This window comes from Anopheles merus, chromosome 3R (assembly GCF_017562075.2).
Source record: "Anopheles merus strain MAF chromosome 3R, AmerM5.1, whole genome shotgun sequence".
NCBI lineage: Eukaryota > Metazoa > Arthropoda > Insecta > Diptera > Culicidae > Anopheles > Anopheles merus.
The window spans coordinates 26,327,150-26,350,704 of record NC_054084.1 but is presented as its reverse complement, the minus strand read 5'-3'; the positions used below and the strand labels follow the sequence as shown (position 1 = coordinate 26,350,704).

At 45.0% G+C, this 23,555-nt stretch overlaps 3 protein-coding genes across 6 annotated transcripts; 2 read left to right on the top strand and 1 right to left on the bottom strand.

The window, feature by feature from the left end:
• Window positions 1-1,001: 1,001 nt before the first annotated feature.
• On the top strand, window positions 1,002-16,866 carry LOC121597215 (calmodulin-lysine N-methyltransferase). Of its 4 annotated transcripts, none has more exons than XM_041922813.1 (2): window positions 1,002-1,935; window positions 14,481-16,866. In XM_041922813.1, exon 2 carries the CDS (start codon window positions 14,651-14,653, stop codon window positions 16,061-16,063), a length of 1,413 nt encoding a protein of 470 aa, XP_041778747.1. In that variant the 5' UTR covers window positions 1,002-1,935; window positions 14,481-14,650; the 3' UTR covers window positions 16,064-16,866. The 4 variants fall into 4 exon arrangements, with proteins under 4 accessions (XP_041778747.1, XP_041778750.1, XP_041778749.1 ...); XM_041922816.1 differs by having other exon boundaries at window positions 14,477-16,866; XM_041922815.1 differs by lacking the exon at window positions 1,002-1,935 and adding an exon at window positions 13,527-13,630.
• Window positions 16,867-17,768: 902 nt separating this feature from the next.
• LOC121597216 (zinc finger protein 1 homolog) lies at window positions 17,769-19,802 on the bottom strand. Its single transcript, XM_041922817.1, has 5 exons — window positions 19,571-19,802; window positions 19,252-19,498; window positions 18,957-19,192; window positions 18,738-18,884; window positions 17,769-18,665 (listed from the first exon to the last, which is right to left on the bottom strand). The coding sequence occupies exons 2-5, from the start codon at window positions 19,375-19,377 to the stop codon at window positions 17,921-17,923; spliced, it is 1,254 nt and encodes a 417-aa protein (XP_041778751.1). The 5' UTR covers window positions 19,378-19,498; window positions 19,571-19,802; the 3' UTR covers window positions 17,769-17,920.
• Window positions 19,803-20,308: 506 nt separating this feature from the next.
• Window positions 20,309-23,547, top strand: LOC121596499 (coiled-coil domain-containing protein 40). The gene is made up of 4 exons (XM_041921525.1): window positions 20,309-21,743; window positions 21,818-22,130; window positions 22,210-22,826; window positions 23,107-23,547. The coding sequence occupies exons 1-4, from the start codon at window positions 20,406-20,408 to the stop codon at window positions 23,485-23,487; spliced, it is 2,649 nt and encodes an 882-aa protein (XP_041777459.1). The 5' UTR covers window positions 20,309-20,405; the 3' UTR covers window positions 23,488-23,547.
• The last annotated feature ends 8 nt before the right edge of the window (window positions 23,548-23,555 follow it).

Genomic DNA, 23,555 nt, shown 5'->3' with positions numbered 1-23,555 from the left:
GGGTCCGAAACGTTCGTTAGGGGCAGAAAAACGGTTTGATTCCCATCAAAACTTTACCACCCTTACGCAAATGAAAACTACCACCGAAGCAAAAACGTCCACCGCTGTCCCTGTAGCCGATCATAAATCATTTAGCTGCAGGGTTGCCTACAGTGCTTACAAGAAAAGAACACAAGTGCGGAACAAATTGCGACCGTGTGCGCATTTGAGAGAGAGAGAGAGAGAGAGAGAGAGAGCGACAAGGGGGAAGCAAGTGGATTGAGTAAATAAATAAACCGAAAAACAAAACGGTGTCTGCGAACGGCGAGATGCATCGTTCGCTAGCGGCTACATACTACACCACGTTGAGTCATTTTTAGCTGGCATTTCCCAAAACGAGTGAAGCAAAAAAAAAAAATGATACAAAACAGTGCGCAACCGAAACCGTTGGCCCTTGGGACTGCCTGACCTGCCGTAATCGCGCCAAAACGTGCCTGAAATCGTGAGCTGCTCTTACTACGGCTCTCAGCTCCGAATTTTGATCCATTTGGAGCGCCAATTTAACGCCAGGAGAGAATTGACAAAGCAGTTGATCTTCACTTTCGCTTGTTGGCGGTTGAATAAACGCACACACAGCACACTCTCCTTGTGGTCAGTCCGTCGATGCTCGAGGTGAGATCCTATCCTCTCGATGCATCCTCCTGCAGCCGCATCATCCGAGAGACATCGAGTGACCGTCGGGCGAGCGATTTAAGAGTGCACTCTGTGCGACCGTGCTCACTTGGTGCTCTCTTGGCTTGATTTAATTTCGATACACTTGTACCCTTTACTTACCAATAATAAAAACACACATACAAACAACATGTTTTTTGTTTGTTTGCTACCTATCCCCACAAAGCACTTCCGAGAGAAGAACGCTATGCGAACGGCTGTGTTCATGTTTCCGCGCGTATACGTTTTATTTCGCTCTTCGTTCGCTCGCTCGCTCGCTCGCTGGCGGGCTCAGTTCAGTCTCACGCTCCGGTACGGTAGCATCGTAGTTCGTTGAAGTGGTGCCTGCTCGCGACAGCTGCCCGCACGCGGTGTGTGTTTTCGTTCGTTCGAAACCGTTTCAGTTGCCAGCCAGCCACCGTCAAGAACAAAATCCTACCGTGTCCGCAGGCCAGTCCGGGTGCAATTGTTAGGAAGATAGGGAAATCAATAAAGTGAACCGTTTAATTGGGACACAAAGTAAGGAACAGAATATTAATTCAAAAATCGTTCGCTCACAGAACAAGAAAAGCGAACAAAAAACCGCTTGTAATTCCGTCCGTTTCCTGCCCTGGTCAGAAAGTGTAGATTACAAAAAACAAAAAATCAAACAAACCAGCATCACAGAACCCCTCAAGCTTTGCATTCCTTCTACTGTCGAATATCTGTGTGCGTGTGTGTGCGTGCGTCCGTGCGTATATGTGTGCCAGCGGTGGTCATCAATCAGTATTATGTTTAATTAGTGCGAGGACAGCTGCTCGACGTTGACGGCGCTGGTGCGAATCTGAAGCGGAAAGCTGAACCTGAACGTGATCCGATCTCGTCAAACGCTCGACGAAGAGGAAGCTAAACGCACCCTCAAAAAAAAAAACTCCTCCTACTAAGTGATACGGGTGATTTGGTTTTTGATCGTCACCGTCGTGTCAGTGTGCGTGTGTGTGTTATCACTTTCAAAACGTTCTGCCAAGTAAAAACAAGCCCACCAAAAAAAAAAAAAAGAAATAAAGCACATCCCCAAAACAGTAGACGCATACCAGCCACGTGGTTTGTTGCAATGCGCTTTTCGTTGGTGCATCCGGCCTGGCACGCTGCTGTCTGTTGACCGTGAACCTGAATTCTGACATTGAGCAACTCACACTCGAGTGAAACATTCCACACGCGTAGCAACCCTCGCCATACGCCAAGCCAGAAGAAGCAACGTGACAGGTAAGGTAACGGAACGAGTGATTCAAGTGATGAGGTACGGGAAGGTCTCGGGCGCAGAAGGGAGTGTTTTGGGACGATTGGGGGAAAAAACCAAAAACCCCAGATTCTTCCCAGTTTATCAGCTGTTCGTTCCTTGCGCTCGATGTTGCGGATGTTTCTTGCAGATGAGTTGCGGGTTCGCAAAACAATCCGGTTCGGTTGCAAGCTTCATCGTCCGCACACACACACACACATACGCTCACCTTTAGCTTGATAGATTTCGCAAAGACTGCGGAAACACGAGAAGCTCTTTTGTTCTTGTTCTTTGCCCCCCACTTCGTCATACTTTCCTCTTTTCCCTGTACTTTTTCCATCTCCGTCTATGTGATGCGTTTTCGATCGGCCGTTCCCTATGTGTACGTGTTTGTACGTGCGTGCGTTTGAACGTGATACCGCACGTGCGGTTTTTCTTCTCTCTCCACGCTGTCCACTCGCCGGCTAGTCTTTTAGTACTGTCTCGAGCATAAATCATGATTTCGGTCAACGCTTCACTACCGGTTTCTTATCGACCGTTTCTGATCGAGCAAAAACCGGATGGCAGGAGAGAGGGAGAGAGAGGGGGAGAGTGAGCAGAAATCAGGAAATGAAAAAAAGAAGTACGTTGGCTGCTGTGGGGGGATAGAAATTTCTTTGGGCATAAGTATTGCTGCTGGCCAGTTTCGGCGGGCTGCCATGAATCTGATTTCGTGCCCTTGCCGTTTGCTGATGGAGCAGCCTGGTGGTTTGTGACCGCTCGTTGCGTCGGCTACCAGGCGTCTCCATTGGATTGGGAGGCTTATGTTTTTTTGGACGCACAAGAGGAAATTGAATAAAAGTAATACATTTGGGCATGATACAATGAACTGAGGCAATTAAATTGATAGTAGTACTGTTTGAACCAATCTGCTTATGTAGGAATTCATGGAGTAATACGCACCACTAATAGAAAATTGCTTAATTTTCAACGTGTTTCACTAGCGGTTGTAGAGTTCATTGATTCATATGGTTCTTTAAGGATCAATTGAGCTGACCTGTTAAGGAACATTTACCATTTTTGCTAAGAAGACAATTAATGTATCATTTTCTATAAAGTTTCAATCAAATTGTTAAAACATTTTTTAGCTGACTTGGACAAAATGTGCCTCTTCTGGGGTAAAATGCTCCATACTAACGGGGCAAAACGAATCTTAACAACGCATCAAAACAACGGAAAAAACGAACCAATGTAAATGGCAACCATAAAAGCCCATTCCAGTTTGCAGTAACTGCAGTAGCTGGTACATTTTGCCGTAATCTTCTTTTTTTTATAGTGACTTTGAGCCGATTGGCCTCATTCGCCTCTTAACCGCGATCGAATGAGTGCATTTTGTCTACGTTCATAGTTTAACACATTTTTGATTAAAATACGTGTAAATTTGTACATGTATCGACACATTTTTGTGCAATTTAAAGCACTGATTTCACGGCTGTATTCCCCGCATCAATAATTTTTGAATTTTTGTCGTTTACCGGCTAAAGTACAGGCTAAATTACATCAAAACGTGCACGAGCTAATGATGGTTTTGTTTTGTGTATATTGTGTATTTGTATATTCTGTATTTGTAGAGCTGTATAATTCTCATAACGAATGTAATTTAGTTTGCACTTTACTGGCGACAACTTTTTTCGCGACAAAGAATGCATTTTTCATAAGAAATCAAGAAAGGTGCGTTTCACCTCAGTTCGAAAGGTGCGTTTCACCTCAGAGGTGTATATTTCCGCAGCAAACTCGCTACTTTCGTTTCATTTCATTTATTTATTCACAATTTGTTTGCCTCGCGGGTTGTACATGGGTTAAATCTACCTAACTTAAGGTTAATTACATAACTTAATGGCCAATATTTATAAAATAACTGTGAGGCTTGACAGCTATTTGGAAAATTGCGCAAGTTCAACGGCATGGTAAAATCTCACCTTGCTAGTACAGCTAACGACCAACAAGAGTGTAGTTTAACCTATCTATAGCTAATAAATAACATAAAAAATAATGTAGAGTTTGAATACAATAAAAAGAACAAACATTAAAATTATGTAAAAGTATTCGTTCAATACGTCAAAAAGCGTTTATTTTCAATATTTTTATATACTTATTTTTATTTTTACATGCATATCAAACTTACGCGATATATTTTCATAAGTTACGCGATCAAAAATAGCTCAAACTAGTGGTTGAGAGGTTCATAACATGTTTCCAATATTAAATTGTATAATATTGCACAGAAGCAGAGTGCTTGTATGTAAATTAAAATAATTTAATTTTTTTTCATATTTTTCATAGTTGTACACAGGTTTCTACAAATATTTTTTTTACATTTCGACACTTTTTAGATAAATTGTAATTATTGTATCATACATAAATTATTGAAATGTTGTATTGAGATTTATTGTTCAAAATTAGACTAACAATCGAGTAATGAATATCCAAATGGAATAAATTAAAATATACTATATATTTATGTATATAATATACCTGTACAGTGTTTTAAATCTTCATCTAAACTGTGTTTTCAAACCAGTTATTGTCGCATCCTTCAAATTATGCAAGGTTTCCCATTATTTATTGTTTGGTTTCCGTATTTTTTGGCTCCGTCTCACGATGTATTGGTATCGTACCATTGGACATCAATACAATTGAACCAAACAATTATGGGTAATGGCCAAAAATCGTGAGAACGAACAAAACAAAACTATGGTAAGCAACCAGACATTTTCTGAAAACAACCAAAAAACTTGTAATTAAAAGAATCTATTGCAATGATTACTTTAACATTGATATTTGTTGAACAACAATTTGAGGAAATATAAAAGCTATTCTCATTACGTTGCAGTTGTTTATTATGAAAAATTGTAAAACGAATCGACAAGCCTGGTGTAAACAGCACAATCTCTATTTATTTCCAAATATTCTTCCACGGGCATAATATTTATTCGCATTACACCATTAATGGTTCGCAAAGTATGCAATTTAAAATAACTATTCGTACTGACAGCTTAAAACTCCATTTTATAACATTTCATTAAAAAGGTCCATATTTAAAAAAAAATGCTTCCAAACGCCTCCATCCATCATCTGTCACAGATGGGAAACACTGACGTCCAGTACAAAACCACAAAACTACGGCACGGTAACATCTTGCACCGTTGATTGTGTTCCATCTGCACAGCCACCTTCACCGGGTCGGGCAGCGCAGGTCATGGGGCATGGGGCCGTAAAATTTGCATTCACAAACGAAAACAGAACACCCCGCACGGTTTTGCGGTTGCACGGACGACATAGTGAAACTCTTCTCCGAGCGCAATTGCAGCCCACCGTCTTAAATTGTTTACTGCGGTGATTCTACGGACAAACAAACAAACAAATCATAAAACCAATATGACACGAGCGTCCCAAAACCCAAGACCCTGTTGCTGGATTTGTAGCATTTGCTAGGGGCATTAAAATTAAACCCTTTCCCATCTATCCCTGCTACCTTTCGATCGAACGCTTATAGCTTGTGTGTTTAGGTGTATTATTTTTGCTGTCCGCGTGTCTAATTAGTCCCGCGCCGTGTGTGACTTTGGCTTCACAATTCATCGCCAAATTAAATCGCGGGGGTTTTTGAAAATATCCGGCCCCGATCGCAGGCGACATTTGAGTGGTTTTTCGGAGGGCGTTTGTTTTCCCTCTCTTCTTCTTCTTATTTACATTTCAATCCCTTACCCTTCAAACCGCTCCCCCTTTCCCCTGGGGAGGGCTAAGTATAGAAACTGCGGTCTAGAAATAAAAGTTCACCCGAAAGGCTCGCGGCAGTCAGGCAGGCGATGCCGTGTGCGATTGTGATCAATTTTTTTTGTAATCGTTTGGCTCAACGGTTCCGTCGTGCCGCAGAAGTAGAGCCGCCAATCGGATTTTTTTTTGGTGAGGTAAAAATAATTTGTTATTAAAAGTCGCTTCTTCGGATGGCGGAGAAAAAAAAGAAAGAAACAAACCAACAAACGAGGATGAGGGAGGACATGATCGTGTTTTTTTAGCCTCTCAGTCTCTCTCTCTCTCTTTCACTCATTTCCCTCTCCGCTCGTCTCCTTGGGTCTTGCAATAAGATTTCATTCATAAATTTTGTCGCTGATCTTCCGCCATCCGGAGACCACACCGGACGCCACGGGTCAACCCCGAGCGGCGATGGTTTGAAGGACACCCCCGATCACACTTGCCCTGTGGCAATACATTTACGATCGTTTCAGTCCAGCGAGCTACAGTAGAAAAAAACACACACACACACATAGTTTAAACTAAACTTTTCCCCCGTGCTCTTTGGCTGTTCACTGCCTTTCCCCTTCACGATCGTGATCTTTCGCCGTGCTGGAATATCAAGGAAACACCCGGCTGCTTTCGGTAGGCCATCTGCTGTCCGGGGGCGCTACTACACACAGACGCCTGCCCGTTGTGTAAACATGTGGGAGAAGATCGCGAAAATGTAAACCACATCCCAATGAAAGAAACAGACTGCGAGGTAAGCAGCAGCAGTAGCAGCAGCAGCAACAGAGACTCACTCCTCTCCTCTCATCGTCTAGGGAGGTAGAGTGGGATCGAAAGAAAAACGACATCAGATAAACGATCGTGCCTCCGTGTTTTTCGGCAGCCGCTTAATGAAACAAATTGAAAAATGAACTGAAACATGTGTTTTGAGTATCAATTCGTCTTATAAACGGGGTTGTGTGGTGGAGGAAAACAGCGGTAAAAAAAAGCGTTCATTCTTGAATTCTCAGACCGGGACATACTTTGGCCTAGCTTTTATTGCGAACGCTCGACGCACCCCGCTAGACGTTCATAAAATAAATTCTCTAAACCTTCTGTCGCACGATTTAATTGCGGGGTTTTTTTGGTTGCCTTTTTTTGCTTGCGCAAAAGAAAGCTGATCTGATTGGTATGATTAAATACTGGCTGTTTACTCTACTCCGCAGTCTGGTAGGATAGAATAATATTTATATGATAGACGAAACTACGGGCAATTAAATCAATCGCGTATAATCGAACCCTTGCTCGTTATGCAACGCCACCGCTTCATCTTTCAACCACCGTGAATTCGCCTAGCACCGTTTCACAGTCAAGGTTATAGTTTTAAGAGCGAATGCCGATCGAACAAACAGCATCCACACGGGCGGGGCAGCACACTACTTTATTTATAGGATAATTGGTTCGAAATGCATTCTACTCCTACCGGTCACCCTTTCGGCGGGAGTGGCATCTTGTTGAGCAAAGCACAACAGCTGAGCCTGTCAGGCTAGACAACGCGCAAACAAACAAACATAAAAACGACACCTTGGCTGATCGCTGAGCTGGCGGCGACGACGACGACGACGACGATGATGACTTCTTCTGCCGGACCAGCTAGAAGCGATGCATTTTATGTACGTTCCCTTTGCGCACGAAGGTGCACAATTGCACAATCCCACCGTATTTACCCAAAGGTCTGGGTCTGGTCGGTCTGGTTTGTGGGCAACCGCGCGCCGACCTTTTGCGTGAAGCGAAGAAATTATGAGCCATTGTGCAAATTAGGAGTGCTAATGTCATCGTCGCCTTCGTCGCTGCCGTCGTCGTGCCCGCTGTTGGGTATTACTGGGTGAATTGGTAATTATGTGGAACGTAATGAGGCAAAACTCTTCCCATAACTCAATGAAGGAACGGTTTCGTTTATTGTGCGAGAAGAATACAAATTAGTTGCTAGTTCTATTTCAATGTTTCCTTGAAGTATAAGAAATTTGTGACATTTCTGATGTATAATTCAGTGTGTGGGGTAATGATTTCATTTTTCATATCGAAGGCCATACCAGGCAATACATTTACTTTGCACAATACATTCTATCCTTCTTATTTGCATTATACCGGGCAGGTGATTTAAATTGATTTTGTTTAATAGTTTAAATATGACACAGATGATATTTCTTTTTATGTAGGTATTTTAAAAAAATAATATTTAGATCCTTCAGATTCAAACAACTACTTACAACAAAAAATTTTCTATTACCGGGTTTTCCAAGCCACTTTAGAATGTGCAGATCATTGTTTACCGACTTAAAGATGTTTTTCAGCAGCTATTCCATATTGTATTAGCATCACAATAAAACTTCCGGCCTTACGCATGATTTTCAACACATCGCAAATAACCTTCAAACTAAATCCAGCTTGAGGCGTGTTGAAAATCATATGGAAGAACTGGAAATACAACAATTTGACAGCTGTCCAAAAACATCTTTCAAGCAATGACATTTTTTGTAGACATTGAAAACTGACTTGGAAAACCCTGTACGATCCAGCTTCAAGTCCCGGTGAAAAAGCACAAAGGAAGCAGCTCGATGAAGCGTTAATGAATTAATTTATGCATTTTATCTTCTTTTAATTGGTGTGTCTTGATTTTTATAACAATATTTAACAATCTATTCAAATTTTGTGTTATCGTTCATACAGAGTTTTCCAAGTCAATTTTGAATGTAAACATTATTATTCAACGCATCCAAAATGTTTTTCAACAGCTGTCAAATGGTTTATTCGGTTCAAAATGAAATTTCAGTTTCAACACATGATTTTCAACACATAACAAAGAACTGTCTAACTCAATCCAGCTTAGGACGTGTTGAAAATCATCCTGTAGAATTGAAGAATTATTATGATGGATATAAAATGTTAGATCCATGTCGAACAGCATTTTGCATGCGGTGAATAACGATGTTTAGGTTAGAAACTGAGTTGCAAAACCCTGTAATAACGTTAACGCTAAGTTTAACGCTAAGTTAAAAATTACTAAACATAATCAATACAATCCAAATAACATTGCAATCCATCAAGGAAAAAAATGTTACAAAAATCTGCTATAAGGAATTGCGCTAGAAAATGTTAATGTCGCTTAATGCACAAAAGATAGTATTAAAACTTCCGACTCTAAATTACCAAAGATTGTGCTGTAAAAGACCAGCAACAATGTGTAAAACAATGACAAAACGCTTGATTTCAACATTTCAATTACATTGGAAATTATAATCCGCTTCGTCTATCCGATTTCAAAACATTATCCCATCTTGTAATGCATACATTTATATTGCTTCATTTAAAACATGTAATCACGCATCTTTACTTAATTATCTTCCCTACATTTTCTTCACTACCTCCCAATTTGAAGTGTTTTCAAATGCATTGCCATCTTTCTTACATCAATGCTTTCATCCAATCCAGGCGCAGTGAGCAGTAAATTATGCTCCATTTAATACACTCATCACATCAACGAACCCACTTGAACCGTTTGACCACAAGCGCAACAAGAAATGAGTTATAGCTGTTACACAGGGGCGAAATAAAAAAAAACATTCAAAAGCGAAAAAAAGAATACACATTTTCTTCAACACTTCAGCTGAAAAAGAAATGAGGAAACATATCGAACGGCGGCGTTTGCTGCCACTCGCGATTATTTGTGGCAACTTTTTGCTTTGTGTTTGCTTTCTTTTTTCCTCCCCCTTTCAGGCAACGGTTGGCTTTTGAACCGTTCCGACCAGTCCAGAAGGAAGGAAGGTGTAATTAAACCTTCCCCAGCAGACAACGCGTGGCCAGTGACGCGCTGTTACATTGGTTGTGTGTTTGAAAGATTTCTGTCTTTTTTTTTTCTTTTCCTCTATTTCTCATTCCCTATTTCTCCCCCGCTTCTCCCGCAAAGACAGGGTGAATAATCATCTACTAGCTGCTTCAAAGCGAACGCCAAAGAGAGAAGGAATAAAATCCGCACGCTTGGCGCTTCGTTCCCATCCTTGACACGATTGACTTGGACATCCCAGCGCGAGACCCCCCGCGTGTGTATTTGTATGTATCTGTCCACGGCTTTTATAAGTCGTAACTGGTGCGATCCACCTGTGCGGCCGTACCGTGCACAGAACCTCTTCTGCCGGTGCTACCGCCCCCTGTCTCATTTTGATCAACATTCAAATTAACGATATTAGATTTGCTCGCCCATTTGTTGGCGATATTTTTATTCGACCGTCAGCATCACTGTCGTCGCCGTTGTTGCCCGTTGCCCCGGTCCACCATTCACCTCAGCCTACATCGCAAACTGTTTCATGGTGTTTCGCATGGTTTGCAAAGAGTTCCCTTTTGGCATTTAAAACCCAAATGCCCGCCGCCTGTCCCCACGTACAACCATCGCCCGGACAGGGGGCGCTCGAGTACTAGGAAAATCGTATGGTACTGCTACCAATTAAATGACCGTCCCAAACTCCCAAACCTCGGTGTGTAACGGTGGCTGTGAAAATAAAAGTTGCCCTACCCCGACAGAACAGTGTGGGGTTAACTATCAAACTGAATGATTTACCGTTTGTCAGGTTAAAAGAAGGGGATTTATTTAAAAAAAAAACAATAACCACATAATCCGGCCCGTGATGCTGTACGAACCCCGTCATACGCGCTTCATAATTTAGCAATCGATTGCGTTGGTTCAGCTATTCAGCGTGACTCAGTACAGTGCTGCGAACCGTTCTCATTGGCAATTGGCAATTGTGTGTATGAGCGCCCGGCAATACACGAAGATAAATCTGCTGCACGTCTGTGCTCGCGGAACGTGTCCTCGATGCTGAAGCCAATAGACCCGTGCTCCTACTTCTTTCCTCGCTGCATTACTGCACCATCATCATCATCATCATGAGCATCATCATCAGCATCATCAGCGGCAGCAGTACCATTGGCAGGGTCAAATCGAGCGTCCATTTACATCCATCTTGCCGGGCATGACTTTTGGCAATCGGGTGGTTGCGATTGCTCTTGCTTCCTTTCTTTTCTTCCACCACCTTCACAACGCACAGCACAAATCCTTGAAACGGTTTCTAAATTGATCGTTTACAGATCTTGATAGTGAGCTCTTCTTGTGATTGAGTGTAAGGGGGTAAGGAAACAAGGAAAGAGAGAGAGAGAGAGAGAGAGAGAGAGTGAGAGTGAGAGAAAGAAAATCAGTGCCCCAAAAGTACACGAACCGCTACACAATCCGGTTCGTGGGTATATACATTCACAGCATAATAATTGCGTACCCTGAAGAAATCTACATTCTGCACGAGTGCCGATGGGGGAAAAAAACAGGACAAACTATTGGCACCAACTGATCTGACAGGCAACTAACAGCACCGCAGCTCAATGTCACATGGAGAAAAAGGAGCCAAACGATGGCCACAAAATGAGGCTGGTCTGGCTGTTGCCCAGTTTACAGTATAAGAATTTTATGTTTTCTTACATTATGGGCAAGTCAAGGAGGTGTTACAATGAAGTCACTGTGTGGTTTGCAGTGATTTATTGTTGTTTCGCAATCATGAATAAATGGGTTGTTTGGCTCAATGCTGCATTTTTTCATCGAAAAACTTGACGGCGATAAACAGAGAGAGAGAGAGAGAGAGAGAGAGAGAGAGAGAGAGAGAGAGAGAGAGAGAAAACATTACTGTGAAAGATAAAGATAAAAATGATACCAAACTTCTTGATGAATGAAGTATTTGAAGTCAGGTGATGAGGCTACAACATGTAAAATTATTACAAAGAATTTGTTAGATTTTTTGTTTTATTTATTGTCCTATTCTTTAGGAAATAGTAATATTTCAATCTTTTGATTTTTAGACACTCGGCAAGTGTAACAAATTCGTGTTTTTCATCGTATCCCAAAGATTTTCGTTCCCAGGATGTATTGGTATCGTGCCATTAGACAACAATACAATTGAACCCAGAAAAATCTGGACAATGCCCAAAAATTCGTGGGAACACATAAAAAATGTTTGGGAAGCAACCAAAAAAAAAACTTTGGGAAACCCTGTAAACACATCCCAAGTAACATTTTAAATCTTATCATAGTTTTAACGTTGTTGTTGCGGTTATTCCATTAAGCTTCCCTTTTTCATTTGGATGTCTTGTATGACCCAATAAGACTATATAATAAAACTCTCTTAATACTGATTGAGCCCCATCTACAGAACTCTATTCAGACTACTTGTTAAAACCATTTCTAGACCCTTAAGATGTGAGGCGTACATAAATTATCAAAATTACAGCTTATTGCCATGGATATGTTCTTGAGACGGTAATAAAGAAATGATTATGAAGTCAAATAATGGTTGAGAATTTTTTTGAGAATTATTACGTTGTCGTTATATTTTTTCTGATAGGATCGCTCGCGTATTAGCATAAATCCATGCGAAGAAAAATTAACTGTTGAAATAAAGTATAATAATTTAAAAAATATCAAAACGCCTCAATAATAAGCAACTTTTTAGTATAAAAATAAATTATTTTAAAAACATAGTTTTCATTGAAGCGCCCTCAATTTGCACAGAAAGCTTTTTCAAGGCTGTGGCATAATAAACATGACGGGAAAAACTTTTGGAAAATTGCCATTTTTCTATTTGCCTTAAAAATATGGAATAGGTTTATCTACACATCCGCATGGCTGACAAATTTTGGATACACAAATCAACAATCTTAAGAACACTTTCTTCTTTTCAACACGCAGAACTATGCACTACGAATGCTAAGTAAGAAGTTTGTTTAACTATAAAAATAAGAGCTTACGGATAAATAATACAAAAACCAATTGCCTTGCTAAGGGATAACCAAAAGCAGATAAAGTTAATTCAACAATGCAGCTGTATTCACGGTGAATCATTGATGAGACTAGCTCTTCGTAGCCTAATACACTTATGTAAAATGGGAAATTTTATGAAAATAGGTGTGTTTCGAGTGGTGTTTTTAAATCACACTGCGAGTTCTATACCTTGCTAATGGAATATAGAACGTATGCAGCAATGAAGGAGTTTGTTTCAGTGTTGGGTGATTTCATAAATCATTCGTAAAGGTTCACTCACATTAATCTCCAGTGATGAGTGGTTCAAAATCACGGATTTCATTCACTTTGGAGATTCATTTAGATTCTTGAATTTGAATCAGAGCTACCCATCTTTAATTTGCTAAGCGAAAGGGATGTACTTTTGGCTTAATAAAAGTTTTTCTTTTTCTCCGCAAACATTTTAAGTCTAGTTATGCATTAGTTACTTAAAGGCTCTACTACCTGTGATCAATTGGATTACTCCTAACGCGATATTCTGTCTTGATAAAAGTATTTCTTTTCAATTCCATCATTTATCGTTTAAGGTATAAGGTATCATTTACCGTTCGATTTGATGTTGGATTAAATTTTTACTAGGTTATTAACGTACAAACAACCAGAAATAGAACAGCAATCTACGAGACAATCAAATAAACATTGATAAGATTAAATGAGACACATAAAAAACACGCACATCGAAAGATCCAAAAGCCAAATCCTTGATTTATCAGCAACTCTTGAGAAGATTCCAAGAAAGCAAAGATTGGGTACATCGCGTGATCGCGATGTGACCTAAATCTAATCATATGCGAGCGTCATTGCGTCACACCCTTCTTGCTTCGGTTGCTTCTGCAATCTATCTTCTATCGTCCGTGGTTAATTTACTATATCACCCTATTTATCTCGCATTGTGCACGCATACGCGCTTCCATGTCGCCCACAGTGTACCTCTCCCAAGTTTTAGTAACGCAAGGTTCACTTATCAGGAACCTCATTACCGTCTGCCCGAACCTGATAAGCGCGCTCGCGTATGGAAGACGTTTTTGGTAAGCAAATTGATTATCAGATCTACCTCATTCCTTCTGCTTCTTCCACTGGTGCTATCTCAGAAACATATCGCCTCCAATGCCTTCCCCCCCCCCCCATTTGCACGTCAACGGTTCAGTTTTGAATTTTATGTGTTGTGCTGTGTTTATCTGTACCATCCTTCCATACCGGTTAGCGATTGTTTCTCCCCGCCACACTGGGGGTTGCACATCCATTCCAAAGTTGAACGGCAGCCAACAAACCTTTATCGAGTGGAGTGTATCCCCAGCGTAACGGTGTAAAATCTCCACCCCGAAAAAGAAGGCCCCGTTCATATTGGGGGTTTTGCTTGGGGGGGAGTGCATCATTCCCATCGTTTCGAAAGCATCTGAAAGGTCTCAAGTGGAAATCGGTGTGTTTGTGTGTGAGCTCAGTCTCTCCCTCTGCCTCGTCATTGAACGACGAGCGACGAACTAGACGGGTGGCACGTGTGTGTGTCTGTGTGTGTGTGTGTGTGTGCTGTTATTGCAATGGCTAACAAATGGCAAACATGCCGTGAATCGTGGCCAACAGTTTCGTACCAATAGGGCGCACTAGACTAGACTATAAAATCGCGTGCATTAGCGCACCGGCCGATGAGCGGGGGAGAATAGACACAGGCAGCTGAAGACGTAAGGTTACACGCGGGAATTGATTGTTATAAATAAACCCTACCGCTAACAAACCAGTAAACCATTTCATACCGACCCGTTGCCTCGAGTTCGTTCGATTGCTCGACAGTGACAGTGCGTGATATGTATCTGCTCATTCTAATACATTTATACCGCTTTTTTTCTTGTCTCTTACTTTTCTTCCAATTGTCCAAGACAGATGTATCAACAAATTACCCATTCAACTGTGTTCCGGCATTAACCGAATCTCAATCCTTGGAATCAGCAAGCAGCCACGAGCATGGACAGTTACCGTTGACGCGGAACGAAGCAACGCAACGAACGCAACAACAAAAACTACAAAAAAAAAAACACGTGTAACACAACGCAATGCGCTCGGTCGGCACGACGGACGGGGAAGAAACGGCCCGGGACGAAGCGCCAGAAACGGGTGCCAGCGTGCAAGACGCCACGGATGACCGGTGGCAATGGAGGCGGCGACGACAACACGAAGATGACATAAATTGGAAAATGTCAGACCAGCAACAGGTGACACCGGATCGGGCGGTCGGCACCGATGGGCCGGCCGACCGGGCGCCATCGCCCGCCCGGCCCCTCGCCGGCCCCTGCGATGGGGAGAATAATCCAATTAAATCGTTGCGACGGCAACGGCGTGTTGAGGGCGCATCGTGCTCCGGCCCTGCCGTCACATCAATCACGCCACCCACAGTGCCGATTGGTGGCGCAGATGCGGACACCCGATGGTCGGCGCGGCTGTTGCATCAGGGCCAGCCGGCCGTGCTACTCCCCAAGCCGGCCAGTACAGTCGAGCCGAGCGGTGATAAAAATAGTCCACCCGCCGGCCAGGACGATACGGCCAACAACAACAATCGGGCCGATGTGGCGCGCGAGCTGGAGGACGCACTGGAGCGGAAGCGCCACAACACGGTGAACGCCCGGCGACGCTGGAAGCTGCTGGCGAAAGCGCTCCGGCACGATTCGAGCGAGGACGATCAGTTCGCCAAGTTTAACCTGATCGAGGCGGACCGGGCCGGGGACGAGAAGGACGAGAACGTGTACGTGTACCGGCTGTACGATCGGTACCGGCTGAAGATCCGGCTGATTGGGCCCGAGCGGCCCTGGACGGCGAGCGAGCTGATCGGGTTCAACAACACCGGGAACATCTGCGTGTGGCCGTCGGAGGAAGCGCTCGCCTACTACATCCTTTCCCGGTTGTCCCAGTTCGAGGGAACGTCGGTGCTGGAGCTGGGCGGTGGTATGACCTGTCTGGCCGGGCTCGTGCTTGCGAAGTACGGCCAGCCCGCCTTCGTGCACGTGACCGACGGGAACGAGCTGTCGGTGGAGAATGTGCGCCACTCGCTCGTGCTGAACAAGTTCAACTGCACGATCAAATCGTCCGTGCTGAAGTGGGAACAGACGGCCCGGACGGACCGGGAACCTCCGAACGAGCGGTACCACTTCATCCTGTCCGCCGACTGCCTGTTCTTCGACGAGTCCCGATCGCAGCTGATCGACACGATCTGGCAGCTGCTGGCGGACGAAGGCGTCGCGCTGATCACGGCCCCGCGCCGCGGTCAAACGCTGGGCCGGTTTCTGGACGAGTGTGTCGCCCGGGGCTTCCACTACGAGCTGCTGCAGTGCTACAACGAAGCGATCTGGGCGCGGCATCTCGAGCTGAAGCAGACGGACGGGTACGACGAGAACGTGCACTATCCGCTGCTGGTGAAGATGTACAAGTACGGCAAGTGCGGTGGCGGCGGTAGCATGCTGCACCGGTTGTGAGGCAACCACGTTGCTACACAGTATTGGTTGGGCTGAGCAGGCTGGGCCCTCGTTCGTTTTCCTCCACTGCAGATCCTAATTCCAAAAACACGCACGTGCACAAACACGACGACCAAGCCAAAGAGGTCTTCCATGTTTTGTTTTTTTCCCCTGTTGTGGCCTGGTCGACCGGGTCTTTAGTTGCTGGGTAGTTGTAATTTAATTGTAAGCCTTCTACACTTCCACACACACACACAAACACCAAAGAAAACGGAAGCTTCGAGCACGTGTGCGGATCAAGTTAAAAGAGGACCAATAATGGATGCACTTAAGCGGGAAAACCGGACCGGACGCATGGTTGCAGGAGATGCATCCAAACACAAACTCAATTTTCCCACAGCAAGCACGGTAAGTATTTATAGTTCCCCAAGCAGTGGCGTTCGATTTTCATAGATCATGCGGAGCGGATGCTTCGTTGTGTCCGTTAGTAAAAAGCGTTCTAAAACCAAGCAAAGTGGTGCCACCAAAGAGCGAAGGCGAAATTTGCCAAAAACAGCGTTGCGAGAGAGAGAGAGAGAGAGAGAGAGAGAGAGAGAGAGAGAGAGAGAGAGAGAGAGAGAGAGAGAGAGAGAGAGAGAGAGAGGAAGAGCATTGGAGCGATTCAAAAGTATTCAACCTTAGAATGGGGTGTAGACCGGACATGCGGATACATCCTTTATGTGATAGGGTAGGGAAGTGGAAAACCATTGGAATAGATAAGGGATGGGAGAGGTGAGAAGAAAAAACAAAGCCAAGCAAGCCTAAATTAGCTCTAGTCTACACAACAAACGGTACGTTTGCGTGTTGAGGGAGCCGCTGCGTAAAGATTTAGTCTCGGTACGCACAGCTACATGTAGCTATATGTGCCATTTTATTAATGAAACGAATGCGCAAACAGTACAGACAGAGATAGTCCGGAGTGCGTGTGTGTGTGTGTCGGAATTTGGTGCATGCGCACGGTTTTGAATGTTTATTGTTTTGCGATACACTAGAACTCCATTCAAAAGCATCACCGGCTTCCTTTCTTTCGGTTCTAAATTTGGATGTACTACATTTGCCGCTTGGCTGGAGGCAAATGCATGGCAAGTTCACGCGCCACCGTGTACTTGCCACGCCACCCACAGCAAAAAGGCGTGCCGAATGGGTGTGCAAGCAATAAAAAAAAACACGTTCTGAGTCAGAGAGGTCGTGAGTGTAAGTGCATGACGCATTGTTGGCAGGGCTGTTGGTATAGGTAGGTAACAGAAGAAAAAAAAGTTAAAATAAATAGTGTTCCCTATTTCTCGCACAAATTCACCAATCAATGTAGTGGAGCCTGGATAGAAGGGAAGAGCAAATTGCGACCTTATAAGTTTATTAAACTTTTTTTAAATTAATTTTAACCTTCTAAAGCCCCCTCAAATCCAGGTTTTACACCCATACCGATACAATCGCGAAGCATGTGTGTTGCAAATTCCAGAAAGTCCAGTATCACTGACACCACACGCAACCGACCTCGTTTGTACACTCCCGTGTGCGTTAGATTCGATAGAGTTAAAACTTCAATTAATAGATAAAAAATCCACAATTCACGAATCGATTGTGGTTGATCGAGCGCTGTTCGATCCATTGTAGCCACTAGCCTACTCTAAGGGTCGTTATAAATGCCCTTACCAGCAAACCAGACAAAGAAGAGCAATAAAAAAAAGGAACTCCTTTTCGGTGCAGATACAAATTTTATTCACTTATTACTTAAATAAATAATTACCTTATGTATGCAATTGCGTGTGTGATGATCCTTTCCATACTGTGATGACAATTTCCCTCTTGGTGCCGAGCCTTGGTGATGTATGCCCCATTTTAGTAAGGATGTAGCCGCTGTGATGGATGCATTTGACTGTGGTACGCTACCTGTGCCGGTGGATGGGTTGGCACGTGGGAAGAAGGGTATGGCAACATACCCAACCCAACGCCAAGCGAGCCCGGTGGACCGAGGGCGTGTGGTGGTAGGGCGAGTGGTACCGGAACCTGCTGATGTGCCTGTTGCTGGTGATGGAGCTGATGCTGGAGCTGCTGGTGATGCTGGTGCTGCTGGTGCTGTTGCTGCTGTTGTCCGTGTGCTGGCATAAGTTCACCCACCGGATCCGCCACGTTCACCTCCTGCGCATGCACCCTCATGTGAACGTTCAGATTGTTCAGGGTAGCGAACACTTTGTGACACTCGTGGCACTTGTAGCACTCGCTGCCACACTCTTCCAGATGCATCTTGCGCTTGTGTGCCATCATGTCACGGTTCCGGCTGAAGCTTTTCGCACATATATCACAGTGATAGTTTTTGATGCCCGAGTGTGAGATCATGTGCCGGGTCAGGTCGCCCGACGTAATGAAGCCCTTGTTGCAGGACGGGCACACGTGATCCCGCTCGTTCGTGTGTATCTTTTTGTGCGCCTGAAAGTTGCCCAGGGCGGAGAACTGCTTGCTGCAGATCTCACACTGGTACGGCCGTTCGCCAGTGTGCGTGCGCAGGTGGATGGCAAGGTTGTGCTTTTGAGCGAACCGGCGGGGACAGAGATTACATGCGTACGGTTTTTCGCCCGAGTGTGTGCTGTGAAAGAAGAGGAAAAACGGGGAATGATGTGATTAAGATGATAATTTGCTTAGGATGTTTTACACCTACCGTAGATGCATTTGCAGCTGAGCGGCACACTTGAAGGATTTGTGACACTGGTAGCAGGTTTGTGGAATTTTTGGCATCGGTTTCGGCCCCCTCTTCTTGCGCTCCTCGGGCAGTTTGACTCGGTATCGTTTTTTACTGTTTGTTTTTCTACAAATGAGAAGCAAAAGTGTTATAAAACCCTCACTCTAAGGGGGAGAAAAGTATTCACTAGACGCGCACTTTTCCGGCGACTTTTGATCGTCGCCTTTATGGTCCATGCCCGATAGCAGCCACGAGTCGTCCGTCATCGTTTCCTTGTCCAGCGTGTAGCTGTAGCTCATGGCCGAGCCTCCGTTCATGTACTGGCGCAGTCTCATGTCGGAATTTTCACACTGCTGCTTTAGGTGAAAAGCTACCCCGAGCCGGTACATACAGTTGTTGCAGATTGTGCTGGGAAGTCCATCGTCTCTCGATACCTGTAATGTTGCACCCTTTGTTATCTGCTTCCGGTTCATTCGATTGCACATTGCCTTACCTTTATGTTAGCACACATCACGAGCATATTGGCCGGTGCCATTGCGACCAGATCGGTGCTGAATATTGATGTAAACACTCCCTCCTCCAGGCACACGCGGCACAGTCGACTAATGTTGTAATCCATGATTGGTGATTGAAGTACTGATTGCAAAGTGCTGTGTACAGCGTTTCGTCGCACGGTTGTTTACATGAAGCGTTCAGAGTTGATAGTTGCTATAGAAATTCGTATCTTATGCTAAAATGTCCTTTTAAAACATAAAAGATAGTGGTTGTTATTGATAAAAATTTAATTAATACACCGAATTAATGGCACTTACATCGTACGAAATGCATCTTTCACTTAGGTTGTTCTTTCTTTGTTTTGCTTTGTTGCTATAATAAATACATTAAGAGGTTAATTCCTTATTTCCAAACGTTCTACTACTCGCCTATAACACAGAACACGTGATGGATGTACATTTAACTAGAAATAATGAGTTTTTCTTTACAAAATTCCATAATTTTGTAGTCGTCCAGCAAAACGCTGCTCGAGGCTGGGATTTGTTTACGTTTGTGCCATCTGTTTACGAACGCGAACTTTTGACAGTTTACAGTGATGTGCAATGAAAGCGCAGAAAAAAGAAAGAGGGGTTTCGAGTTCTTTTTTATGTAATTACCAGTGTCATGAAGAAAGTTTTACTTTATTATGTAGATAAAATCGCATTTTCAAATTCATTGAATGTGTCATTACAGGAACTGTAGGTAAAATAATATATAAAATATCCACGCATCTACTATTTATTGAAACTGCTCGAATCGACTCTAAGCTGCTCGAACCGCTAAAGAGCGAGAAAAAAAAACATGTTTGAAAAGGTTCGGCATCAACGACGGTGAAATGAAAAAAGCCTTTAATACATTTTTCACGAATCCAAACACATTTTTAAGATTGATAAATGATTAGAAGCATGTAAATTAGCACATTCTCTTTTCATTTTTCTGTTTACTTTGTTTTCTGCAATACGTTCCCCCAATAACAGCAAACATATGATGCATAGCAACACGTGTCCATAGCAACCACCATATTGAACTTATTTATCGCAGACGCTTCTCCAGAACGGTTCAGGTTTTCGCTTCAAACGTACAAGAAACTTTAGTTTTCCTTCACCAGCCAAGATGAATCCGGAAGAGGATGCAAACTCCATCAGTGTGCAGGCCGACGCATTCAACGAATCCGTCATGGATCGTGTCGGCGTACTGGAAACGGACCATCCGCTGCTCGAGCGGTTCCAGTCCGCCCTGAAGTCTCACCTGCTGAAGGTGAAGAACCAGCTCGAGGAGGAGGTGGCCGATTTGAATCATCGGCTGGTACAGAACGAGAAGGAATCGGAAGAGGTCGGCGCGGAGCTGTACGATCTGCAGGAGGAGATCGACAATCAGAAGGAGCTGCTCGAAATTTACGGTAAAGAAATTCTCGAACTGGCCGCCCAGCGGCAGCAGGAGGAACGGTTGGCCGCCCAGTACCGGAAGGAGTTTGAGGAGCAGCAGCTCTCGCTGAAAGAGTTCCGCAAGATGCACAAGGAGCACCTGATGGAGCTGGAAAACCTGACCGTGCTGGAGAGCGAGTTTGCCAAGTGGGCGCAGGAGATTAAGGACGAAATAGCGGTCGCGAAGCGGGTCGCCAGCAAGGACGCGAAGGATGCGCTGGCCGCGGCGGAAGAGAAGCGGCAGGTCGATCTGCTGCTGCTCAACCTGTCCAACGAGGTGAAGCGCAAGGAGCACGAGCTGGAAGAGATCGAGGAGCAGATCCGGGAGCAGGACGGGCAGCGGGAAACGATTAGCCGCAGCCTGGCCGATGCCAACACCGACCTGGAGGCGTTGCAGCACGAGCACAAGTGTCTGGCGCAGGCCTGGGGCGAGGTGATAGTGGCGATCCAGCAGCGCGATCGGGTGCTGGTGAAGACGAAGGAAGAGCTGGAGGCGATTTACGAGGAGCACAAAGTTATCAAGAGCAAGACGGAGATCACCAAGAAGGCGGCGGCCAAGGAAATGGAGCAGAACGAGAAGCTGGCCGGCTTCAAGAACCGCATCCAGGGGGACATCAACTCGCTGGAGAAGCAGGTCCGGAAGGAGCAGGAGGATGAAGATAAGCTCAAGCGTGACCTGGATCACTACGCGCTGATTCTCGAACAAACCGAGGCCGATATCCTGAAGGCGCAACAGGAGGGCCTGCAGCTGGAGAATCATCTCAAATCGCTGCGCCAAACGCTCGAGAAGCAGAATCGCAAAAAGTTCGAGCTGGAGGAGCAGATACTGGAGCTGCTGCAAGATCAGCTGACCACCGATAAGGCGGGCGAGGCGCAGGGGAAGCTGCTGCGCGATACGCAGGAGAAGCGCCGCGAGCTGGAGATTAGCATGTCGGACACGGAGAACCAGCTGTCGGTAGTGCTGCTGGAGCTGGAAAAGTGGCGTTCGCTCGTGGAAAATTCGAAGGACGTTCTGCGAAAGGCAAAGGTAAGAAAGACGTCGAGGGCGGTTTGCTGGTGTTTGATTTGTTTTGCAATAGCCATCTCTTATCTTTGCGTCAGCTTGAGCACGACGAGCTGGATGCCGACGCGAACAAGTACAACGAGGAGATAAAGCTGGAAAAGGAGCGTATTGCTGCAAAGCTGCGCAAAATGGACGCGCTGAACCGGGAACTGGAGCAGCTGATCAGCAAGGCGGGCGGGCAGGAGATGAACCCGGACGAGCTGAAGCTGCTCGACGTGCAGCAAGACATCGTGGAGATAGAGGCCCAGCTCAAGGAGGCGAATGCGTCGTGGGTCAAGCTGCAATCGAACGTCGTAGCCCTGTCGGAAAAGCGCTCCCTGCAGCTGAATGAAATCAACTACTCCAGAAAGAGTAAGAGAGGGCCGTGACGGGTGTGCTGCAGTGTACCTTACTGTGTCTTGTTCCACATTCGCCTTTTGTCATTTTGCAGAGCTGCTGTTGGCGGAACAGAAAGCGATCAAGATCGAGGCGCTGCTGGCGGAGGTGATGAATGAAAACCGGGAGATTGTGCGCTCACTATCGGCGCTCAACACGCGGCTCGATGCGGCCAGTCTGGAGCTGTTCAAGACGCGCAAGGTACATGAGAAGGGCGAGCAGGAGTGTGAAGTGGCTCATCACCAGGCGACGGAGCGGCTGCGCGATGCCGAAATGGCGGTGCTGAATCTCGAGCAGGAGCTGAAGGACCTGGGCAAGGAGATCGAGGACTGCAAGCAGGAGGTGCTGGAGAAGCACCGGGAAGCACTGTCCTGGGAGACGAAGTGCAAGATGTCGTCCGAGGCGAAGAAGTTCAGGGACGAGGAAACGACCCAGAACAGTGAGATCGGCATCATGAAGGCGGAGATCCACCGGATGCAGGTGCGATACGGGCAGCTGAAGCGCATGCAGGAGAAGTTGGTGCACGATCTGGAGAACACGGTGCACCATCGGGAGAACATATTCGAGTCGGTCAATGCACGGGAGAAAGTGTTCGGTGGGAAATTTAAGACCCGGTCAACGATGCAACACAAAATCAATGAGCTAAAGAACAAACTGAAGGTGCTGTTTTCGGTAAGTTTGGAGTGTTCTGTTCTTTTTCTTGTCATACCGGTCATACCATGTGTCATACCGACAAAGACTGGCTTCAGAGAGACTTATTAGGTACCCTACACGCAGTAACCGATTAGTCATAACTTAATACGGGTGTGTGGTCCGGTTGAGAATCGATTCTATCCGGCTCTGTAGGAGCCGGCGCATTTATAGATTAGACCTCTGGTCCACCTCCAAGTTTCGTGGCCTAAATGGAAACAAAAGGTTAACCACACTACTCAATTTGCTCTCTAAATTTCAGGAAATATCGCAAGCAGAAAAGAGCCTGCTCGAGATCGACACCGCTCAGAAGCTGCTCCAGGCAGAGATCGAGAACAAAAAGCACCAGATAGAGGAGGAAAAGCTACAGACCAATCTGATTCGCGCAGAAACAGAACAGGCATCCCTGCTGAAGCAGGAAAATCTTGACTACATCGTGCGCCACCAGTACCGTGCCCGTCGGTATCGGGCACTGGCCAACGCACAGCAGCTGCCCAAGTTTCGCAACGAAATCCTGATCCAGGCTGATCTGCAGCGCCAGCGCGAGGTGAACGAAAACATTGCCGCAGTGGTGGAAACGCTGCAGCAAGATTTCCCCGTTCAAAAGTATAATCTGAACAAAATTCTTCAGTTGCTGAAATGAGATGTGAAGTAGATACTTGGGGGTTTTGAAGGTGATGATAATTTTGGATGTTTTTCAGTAGCTTTTTG